General features: G+C 36.4%; 1 protein-coding gene across 9 annotated transcripts in view; it reads right to left on the bottom strand.

The window, feature by feature from the left end:
- Positions 1 to 10,618, bottom strand: part of FNDC3A (fibronectin type III domain containing 3A) — a 118,094-nt gene that overhangs the window by 74,809 nt on the left and 32,667 nt on the right. For 7 of the 9 annotated variants that reach the window (XM_027721305.2, XM_027721314.2, XM_027721309.2 and 4 more), the window contains one exon: positions 2,554 to 2,629. The exons of 1 other annotated variant lie outside the window; for it this stretch is intronic. In XM_027721305.2, coding sequence (XP_027577106.1) covers positions 2,554 to 2,629 — 76 coding nt within the window. Of the gene's footprint in view, positions 1 to 2,553; positions 2,630 to 4,426; positions 4,516 to 10,618 lie in introns of those variants that run through there. One more of the 9 variants, XM_039382939.1, reaches the window with a different exon arrangement.

Here is a 10,618-nt window from a genome sequence, read left to right on the forward strand (position 1 = left end):
CAAATCATCCAAACTAATGTATCTGGTTGTCTGCGCTTCTACTGGGAATCCAGAAGCAGCTCACTACTTCTCAACTTCCAATCTCTCATTTTAGCACTGTACTTACATAATTTCAATTTTATATATAGTACATTCATGAAAAAGCTGCATATGTGCTTTTGCAGAGACTTTTAAATTAATACATTCAGAAAAGGGTATAAAGATGGGTAAATATTTACAGGAAAAACTAGATTTGAAAAGTATTAAGAAACATTATAATGACTAAATTAACTTCCCACTGATTGCATCTCCACTAAATTTCAGTCACCTTGGCCTTCTTCATGCCTTTTTTAAGATAAGCGTCTGTGTACATTTATCCAAACCATTCTCATTATACATTTCTGCATCTTTAACTTCGATTTCACCTAATAACTGAGTGCATACAATGAAGAAACAACCAAGGAACTAGTTGTGAGCTTTCTTTCTTTAGACACAATGCAATAGACTCCTGCAGCTGTAACTCATTTTGCAGACTGGTCATTCATTTTGTAGACAAGTCAAGGGCAAACTATGTTTGAGAAGTTGTAGCGGAACAAAAAGGACCACCAATACCGAATTACTCTCTACAGCTTACACCATCTGAAATTGTTCACTTTATACAAATCTCTACACAGAAAACAGGACAGTAGACACTCCTCATTACTTGCAATACATGTAATGGAAAAAGCTACAGCATCAATTATTAAGCCAGACAGACCCAACAAACCAAAAGGTGGAAAGATCCATCAGCATAGCTCTCAAAACACAGAAATGTCTCAAGAGTGGCAAGAATAGACCAGAAAAGCAATATTCACAAGATCATGTGCAACTCGGATTCTGTACCAAGATTAGTGAATGTACAGATATGAAAAAAACTTTATGCTCCCTATTTAACTACCAAGTATAAGCCACAATTTCATCTCCAGGAAGGAGGAAGGACAAGGAGAATGTCTGTGTGACAGGAGGTTTGCAAAAGCTTTGGAACTGATCTGGGAGGTAGGTTTCTAGATTGCCACTAGCACCTTTCAGGAAAGTTGTAAATACTGTACCTCAGCTTACACTTAGTGAGTCTCAGGAACAACTGCCTAATAACTGCTCATGCTCACTTTCATATTTAAAGCATGAAGAAATCCACAGCTGAATCAAATCACAATGGCGAGCTGCCTCTTTGGAAAGAAAGCAGGACTAGGCAAGGATAAAAGCTGTACCATGAAAGGTTAGAGTGTATCTATAAAGATATGATCTCAATATTTTTGCAGTTCATTAAACACTTCCTGCTTTGAAGGCGATCATGCAAGGAAAGTGTCAATTAATTCCCCACCACTAAGCCCATTTGATAAACTAAAAATCAGAAGCAAACATGCAATACATGGCATTCTCCTCAGTATTTTGTGCAACAGAAACAAAATACATCTTATCTGTTCTTTAACTTGAATTGCAAGACAAAATTCACTATGTTCCCCTCAGGCAACTATTACATATTCCCCAAATAACTATTACATACCATGTTTCAAATAAACCCTATAGAACCATGAGCTGCAGCACTGATTCATTTGTGGCTCAAAGGATGCAACAATACCATGCAATCAGCACAAAGTTTTGAAATATGGCATTAACAGATGTGTAAACTTCAATAAACTGTCAATATAAACCTAATTACGATTCAAGGCCTCCTTTTAATAGGTTATTTTGTAGCCAAAAGACTTGCCTATGACACTGGAAACCAGACCTTTTGATTCTTCTCAGATTGGAGAGAAGAGGGAAAGGAGATGAAAATACTTGCTTCAAATTCCCATAACAGTACCTGTTGAAGCTGGGCCAACATTCAGAATAAAAAGAAGGCAGGATTCACTGGTCCAGAAGATAGTGAGCAAAAATTTGACCCCATAGCTGAACCTGTAGATAATCTCTTAACACAGTAAAATGGTATTCTAAACAGCAATAGCTGACTGCTCATTTCTTGTGGTACCTCTTGTAGAGATGCTTAACTGGTAGTTCCTGACATTCAGAATAGAAAACAATACCCAAACTGACCATTGCATAAGGGGGTGCTACACTTAGCTGAAGCATTTGTATTTTGAAGCTGCACTTGCTAGAACTCAGAAATAACACAATTTGGCCCACAGAGATGAGAAACTAGTAGTGGGAAACAATGCCCACATGACAGCTAAAAATAAAAAAAAATCCTCCTCAAACCATATTAACAACTGTAGCTTTTGACTTGAGGTCTGTGCAATAAATGAGGTTAGTCAGAAGTTGCTATAACAGCATTTCCCTGTTTGCTTTGCAAGCTGAAAATGTTCCCCCCCTTCCCCTCCCCAAGAAATTTAATTTCATCTAATATAGGGAAAAGTACTTTGTTTATGGTAGGGAAATCTAAATCCAATGATGCTTAGAATATAGTATTTTAGGTTTTTAAACAGCTCTTGTATTCAAAATAAGTTCTGTCAGTCTTTTACTTTCAACACCACGAACTGCCTTTTATTAATCCTGATTCAGACTCAGGAAATATTAAAATAAATTTATCAGCTTTACCTGTAATGCACTGATACTGTCCATCTTCTCTTCTTATTGTAAATGTTTCCCCTGGATTAACTTGCACAAGAATAACCTTAAAAATAAAAGAGTGTTTACAACCATTACACAGGAATATGTTACAGAAGTCTGGTACGTGCAAAAAAAAAGAAAAAAAGTTTTACTGGGAAAAAACCATTTTTTTTCCAGTTAGTAAATACATTATTTTTCACTTCACACTGCTTGCTGCCTTCATCCCACAAAGAGATAAAAGCAAGAACAAGCACAGATATTTTTAAACAAACATTTTTCAAAGGAGGAGAGAATAACAAGTAAAACAGTACCTGTACAAATTTTATTTTCTCAACTGCTTAGTATAATTAAAAAGCTATTTGTACAGCTTAAATTATTTCAACAAATTGCATTAACTTCAACATTAATCAAACCATTACATAAACTTCCAGAAAGAAGCCTAGAATTCCCAGTGTTTGAATTTTCATCAACCACCCAACAAACAGCTTTCAACATACGGAAAATACTGTGTCATTTCCTTCTTTACACGACCCAAGAATGTTTGTACATTCATTAACGATAAAACAGTATTAGAAGTCATGACAAAGTAAGTGCACCAGATGCCCAGCATGAAACAATATGTATAATTTTATTTGTGGAAAGCTGGTTATCCTAATTTTGTAAACCCAAGCAATGCAGAAATGATAGCAAAGCACACTTATCAGCCAAAATAAACAGAGGAAGTCTGACGTACCAAAGAAGCAGCCTGTTACTATTTTAGATTTCTGTATTCTTATTTGAATCCTGCCCTTCTGTGAGAAAAAAGCTTGTAAACATGAAACACCTAGCTAAAATTATGAACAAAGGAGGGGGGAAAAGGCAGAAGAGCAGGTGCATTTCATAATTTCTGGTCACATTTTTCTTCAGTCTTGCTTGCATATGTCTAAATGGAGCCTATGTCCTCCTCCTCCTCGTACGAATCAGAGGCAGAGAAATCCTTATAAACATGACTCTTAAGCACTGGCCAAAAATTTACTTTGTTAAATTGCTAAAAGAAAATGTCATGTTTACAAAAAACAAACGAACAAACAAAACCAAAACAAACCAGGAAACTTGAGTGCTACTCATTTTAGGATACCAGAGAGAAATGAAAGGGAGAAAAGAGAAGGCAGAAATCACATGAATTCCTCCCCTTCTGGTAGAGCAATTTCACAAATTAATGAAAAGATGGCAAGTTCTACTCTAACATAGATGCAACTTTGATGAGATATGATAGACACTCATATTTTCAAGCTTGGACTGTGTGACTCAACACTGATTTAGCTCAGCTTTGAGCATGCACTTAAAACCCACTATTTTTAGTTGTTTCACATGTTTTTTTCCAGAATTTTTAGGCTCTTTGAGAAGAAACAATGAACTATATCACTATTTACATTTTATCATGTTAATAAATTTTCCAGATCTTCTGAAGTGTGCCCTAATATAAAATTATAACTAACAGGTAGCATTCATAATATAATCTAAACTTAGGAACAAGATGTTTTTAGTAATGAGCTTCAAATAAGACTTAAAGGTCTTCAGAAAATATTGTATTGCTAGAGTTTATTCAGAAGTGTTTTAAGGTAGCTTTTTAACAACTGGCTATCATCACCTTCAGAATGTGACAAAGGAGAGAAATAGGAGTGGATGAGTTCTTACAATTTCTTCTTCAGATTCCCCAAGTAGGCATAGCTTTTCAAAGACACGTTTCATTGATGTACTCTCCCCTCTCTGCTACAATTGAAAGTTTTAGTTTGAAATTTAGACTGGAATAAAAGGACCTAAAAGCTTCACAGTACATGAGAGTCTCTTTCCATCTGTTATGTGTGGGTTGGATACCTACCTTTGCCCAAGTCTTTTGGCTGATTTAGATACTCAAACTCCTGGGAGGTGCCATTCTGGCTGCAGCTGATGTGCCAATCTGTACCACTTTCAGCTCAATATTCTTCGTCTCCATCATATGAAACATGAGAAGCAGAAAAGCTTTAGGACAATTGCTGGTCCTTGATGCCTGCTTTTAAAGTAACAGGGAATGGGGGTTGACTGGTATTCCCATTTTATTTCCCATTTTTTCTGTGTGAGTGCCTAAGATTGGTAATCTGGGTAATAAAAGAATCATAGAATCAGATGGCTTGGAAAGGACCTCTGAGATCATCAAGTCCAACCCTTGGTCCACTACCACCATGGTTACTAGACCATGGCACTAAGTGCCACATCCAGTCTCATCTCAAAAACCTCCAGGGACAGAGAATCCACCACTTCCCTGGGCAGCCCATTCCAATGCCTGATTACCGTCTCTGTAAAGAATTTCTTCCTAATATCCAACCTAAATTTCCCCTGGCAGAGCTTAAGACCATGCCCTCTTGTCTTAATGTTGTCTTGGGAACCTGCTGGCTCTCCTCCTCCAGACCTCTTGCTGCAGGACATCCAAACCAGAGGGTCCAGCCAGCAGAGTGGATCTGAGTGTGGGAATACGCATGCCAGCCCCATTGCAGCAAGTGGGGCCGATGCCTCCCAGTTTTGTTTTAATAGCAGCTTCTCCTGTGTGAGAATCTTTGTTGTTCACTTCACAGCTGGTCTGAGAAGGTAAAGGCTCAGCCACGGTGTGACAGAGTGAGAGGGGCACCGTTATGCAGCAGTTATGCTATGAGGCAACAGATCTCCTGATGGAGTCCAGGTCCACTCTGACACTCAGGATACCATCAGATTTTCACATCACTGACAACATCTGACTTTCACTCAGAAGGGTGGGGAAACTTACCAACTTAATGCAGTTTAATTAGATGTCAGTTCCTGGGAACTGGAAACAATCTTTTTTGTCAATGGACAATTAGCCTACTTGATCCTTGACTGTGTATTTCACTGGCTCCTGCTTTCAGCCTTGCTTTTATGTTGAGCATTCACATTTGTATTTTACAATTGTTCCAAGACAGGCTGTATTTGTTGCCAAGTGTGCCAGAAGAGATTCTGAATCAGGGCTGAAGTAATTTCAGAAGTTTCAAGAACTGATTGCTTCAACAGTCTTGTGCCGGGGCAGTGTGTGACCAGCACTGGTTGCTGGCCAGCCTTATCACTGCTGAACCCCATGGAGCGATCACAGCTTTGAGAAGGGCATTTCTGACACCACCTCGGTAGATGTGATTTGAAATAAGAAAAATTAAAGCTATGCACAGAGACAGATTGATACTTTTCTGGTCAGAAGAGGTATTACCAAAGACAGTCACTCACAGGGATTCCCTCTTACCTAATGAAAGAAAGGAAGCAGCACAAAATCAAAGATGCAAGAAAATTTCTCTGAAAGAAAGTGTAACATGGGTTTTTCACAGCATCATGTTTTAGGTAAAAAAAAAATAAAAATCTATGGGTTGCTTGGTATTTATAGCTCATTCATCTTATTCTAAGTGGCTTTGTGCAGGCTTGCACATCCCATCAGTGAACATGCTACTTCATGAACCCTGGCATCAGTGCTTCTGAAAACCAAGGCCTGAGTCTTTCACATTAAATATTGTAGATCTTGATCTCCTTCCTCTTCTGGGCAAAATATTTATGTTGGCTTAAACTGAGTGAAAAGCTTTGGAAAAATCTGATGGTTCAGACTCTCTTCTTATGCATCAATCATTTTGTGACAAATTCTGTTGCTTTACTCACAGCACCTAAAGACTCATTTCTGATATGTCAGTCTCAGTGGGAGTAACCTTTAACATGGGCACTTTTCAAATGCCATTTCTCTTACTAAATCAACAAAACACTAATTAAGGACTTCTCAAGCTTAACAAAATTATGTGAACTTAGGACACTGAGGCCTTGACAAAAGCCAAAAATCCTACAAGCACTTTTAAAGCATAACCAACCATAACAGAACCTAATAAAATTTAAGAGTGTAATTTCTCAATGCTAACAGAACTTTGACTCAACATGTTTTTGAATCAAAACATGTTAAGGCATTGCCATTAAGAAATTGGAGTACTAGGTCAAAAACTAGTTCTGTGTCATTTCCACTGGGACTATAAACTGTTTCCTTTAAACAGTTATTTAAAGATGATCCACATGACCTCAATACAGTTCCTGATGAAAAACAGTACAAAATCTCTTTCCAGAGATTAACATACAGGCTGACAATACAAGAGTGCAGCTACACATTTATGCTAAAATATCGCATAAATAAAACAAAATGACCAGCCAAATGGCTAAAGTTTGAAATACCTATAACATCAGTTGCCAAAGACTGTCAGGTTTAAACAGTAAAATCTCATACTTTTGAATGGTACTTAATTTATTCTACAAAGGCTATTTTAGAAGATAAATCCAAACCAAATGAGCAACATACTAAGCTTTGTAGTAGTTTAATTAAATTGCCCAGATTGGCAAAGACCATCCTCCTAACAAAACTAATCATGCCATACATTAGAAAGCTCAGCATGCTTTTCCTGAAATTGCTGTTTGAACTCAGGCAGTGGCTCAAGACCATTAAGAGCACAGAAAATGTGCTGAAGGTCTGGGGCACCAGACCAGGTCAGCAGTCTGTCCAGCCCAGCACTTTGACTCTACTGCATCAATTGAGATGCAGTTAAAGGGGAGCAAGTGAGCCAGGCCACTTTCTGCAGTCCCATACTGGACTCTGTTATTGTCCATAAGTTTGCCTAAATTTTTGAGTTCACTTACAATTTGAATTGCCTCCACAACTTCCTATGGCAGCAAGTTCCTGAAGTTTACTTTTTTAGACATTTTAAAACTATCTCCTACTAATTCCATGTTCCCTAGTTTCTCTACTATGAGATTTGCAGTTCTGAGTAAATTTCACCCACCTCCTTCAATATTTTTTTAAGCCTTGGCAATTCCCCCCTCCTTGTCCCCAGTCCCTGCAAACTGAGGGGTCCTAATATTTCTGATCTCTCCTAGGAGAACTGCTATATTCCCTTGACTACGTCAGTGATACCTAAACGCATATAAGTATTCGGAAAGTAAGCAGTGCTCAGGAACATTCCCAGGTGCTAGAACACTCACCTGCAATAATGAATATGCTATAGGAGTCCTGAGCACAACATAGGCTAATGCCAAGGAGCAATCTTCTTCCATATAAAACTGGAAACTATTCCTGAGATCACTCTTACCAGGCAGTTTGCAAGAAAAGATGATTTACTAAAACTGACTGGTTTCATGACACTTAGCCTCAGTTTCCATAAACATTTGGAGCACACTTAAATTACTAATATATAAACAATTCCTGACTGTAGCCTGAAGAAATATTACATTTTGCCTCTTTAAAGGATTAGTTAAGGGACACACTCTGAAGTAGCTTTTAAAATCTCTTCTTCACCTTAAATCATAATTTGAGCTGGTCTGATATGGCAAATACACTCTTAGAATACAATAATTCTTATATAAAACTATTCTATAATATTTCTCTCTTCAACAAATTCCAAATTAAAATATAATTTTATTGTAACTCAAGTAGTATAATCACATCCTACAGAGATACATTGACTTGGACATACTACCACCAACAGATATGATAATTTAAAAATAATTGCATCTCAGGATATTCTATATGAATTATTACTACATTTGTGTGAACAGGGTGGAAAATATTCAGATCTTGCAACTAGAGAATTAACAGAAATAAAAATGTTCAAAGAGGAGAATGCTCAACGTTTTTTATTTTTATTCGGTAATCTCTTCACTATCAGCAAGAGAAACTACAGGATGTTTCTGCAGGCTGAAGCAGGAAAGCAGTTTAATGTTTTTTCAAAGTCTTTGGCTTATTTCTACCACAGAATATGTGAATTTAATAAAAATGGCTGGAATCAGAAAAAAACCTTGTAAGACTAAGAATACAAACAACAAAAGGTGGAAGGGAGATCTGTGCAAGGCAGAGCTGCAGCCACCTTGACTCAGAGGGCTGCCTCCAAAGAAATGAAAAACTTAAGGCCAAATGTTAACACCTATCTGCAAAAAGGTCTAGAAGTAACTTTTATCAGCAAGAAGCAGAGGCTCCTTGAAACACCTTAGAGGTATTTCACTCTGCCAATATGGTCACGGCAGTGTCTTTTAAAAGCAAAACAGCAACAATACAAAATACAGCTGATTTATATTTTACTAATCCTTGTCTTTAGGTATAAGAACACTTTCACAAGCAGCTCAAGATTTTGCTTGTTCCAGACAAATACACACTTAAAGTATTCATTGGAGCACAGTGAGGGACAGAATGGAATTTAAAACACAGAACTAGTTAACCTTGTTTTGAATATGTTGTTTTGCACACTAATTAAAGCCAAAAATCTCATTAACTTCACTGAAATAACAATTAAAACCAAGCCTTCATTCTGTAAGATATGCACTTCTACAAGATTCTCTACTTGAACTTCCATCCTCCTAACACAAGTAGTGATGTACTAGCAGACTGACAGGTTTCAAAACAATTTCAGCTAGCTGACAGGAAAGAAGGGCAGCATCAGACCTGTGGCATCATCATAAATGCATATTTACGTTATAACAAGAAGGGAAATGTTCCCCTGGTACTTTCAGTGACAAAAAAAAGTGATAAACTCTAAATAGGCTTGCACAATTAATAACTATTCTTCATCATGTGGTTAGTAAGCAAGATGGAAATAAACCTATGGATGTTATTGAGAAGTACCAATATCAAAATCAGATTCATCCTAATAAGGACCCTAGATGAGGTGAAGGACTTGCAGAGCAGGAAAACAAAAGCAGCTTAGGACTAATACACAAGGATGTTACTTTACTGTTTTAAGGCAACATCTTTCCATAGCAGAAACTGTAAATACAACCAGAAGTCCAAACTATTTCTGTCACTATAGAGGGATAAAAATAAAAAGCTGATAAGTAAACCATAAAACAACTCAAAGAGCTCTAAAAACTAACTTCATAAAAGATCTCATAGCAAGTTTGACATATTTTTCTTCTTTTGCTCACAACTATATATGTGCAAAAGCAGCTCTCCAAATAAAATGTAAAAAAGCTAAAGAACAAAGTTTTCTCTCCAAATAAACACACATGATACAACCAGTCAAAAACTAGTGCCTCAAAATTATTTTGCCATTTCTATCGATTACATATATGCAGTGGACCCGTAAGGCAAAAGGGATTTTATTTAAAAAAAACCCTACATATGCAAAATATTAATAGTATTTTTAATTTATTGCTTAGGTTCTAGAAGTTCAAATTTAGTCCAAAGTAAAAAAAAAAAGAGTAACAAAAAACCCAATAACCCAAACAACAAATGATTGTGTTTAGAAGTATACTAGATATTCTTTCACACAGATACAAAATAAAACATATTCAGAATTGAGACAGTTGTTAACATTCTCCTCTACTCTGCTCTATAAAGTTATGAAGATCTTTCTAATTTGGGGAAAGTTTTGCAGATCCCATTTGAATAAGGTTTATGGAAGAGAGTCTAATTATCCTTACCACATAATGATGATATTAAGCATTATACATTCTACAGCCCAGTTCAAATAATACTTGTATTTCTTAAAGGACAGGAGTGACTGAAACAGTTTATAATTCTTTTAAACCAGCACAAACATCAAGAGAATCAAGTCAGATACAATAAAACTTTATTTACAAGTTTGGCATTCACAGCCACATTTTCAAATCTTTTGTAGCAGGTAACAAACAGTGTTGCCCAAATAAATGCTTTTATACTAAAAGCCTCTTTGTCCACAGAAGTAGTTATTAACTACTCAATATGCAAGAAAATTTTAAAATATTTATTTTTCCTAATACATGCAGATTTATTTCTAACAAGCTAAGTCTTAGGTGAAAGACTGAAACTATAATTTTAGGGTTCCTGGGACATAAAAAAGATTTTTGTATTTGCAATAAAGAAAAAAAAATCTATATAAACATCAAGCTCATTCTGTCCAAAATATCTTGGCTTTCAAACACATCCTTCAGTACCAAGGACTATCAGCCTCCTGAAGGGAAAAAGAAAAAGGTTAAGTTTTTTAATCCTCACTGAGGCTAAAGAAACTGAAATACACTAAATATTTGTGTCATGTGTGAAGTT

The sequence above is a fragment of the Pipra filicauda genome, unplaced genomic scaffold (genome assembly GCF_003945595.2).
Source record: "Pipra filicauda isolate LSUMZ 115617 unplaced genomic scaffold, ASM394559v2 scaffold28_size6257848_pilon, whole genome shotgun sequence".
NCBI lineage: Eukaryota > Metazoa > Chordata > Aves > Passeriformes > Pipridae > Pipra > Pipra filicauda.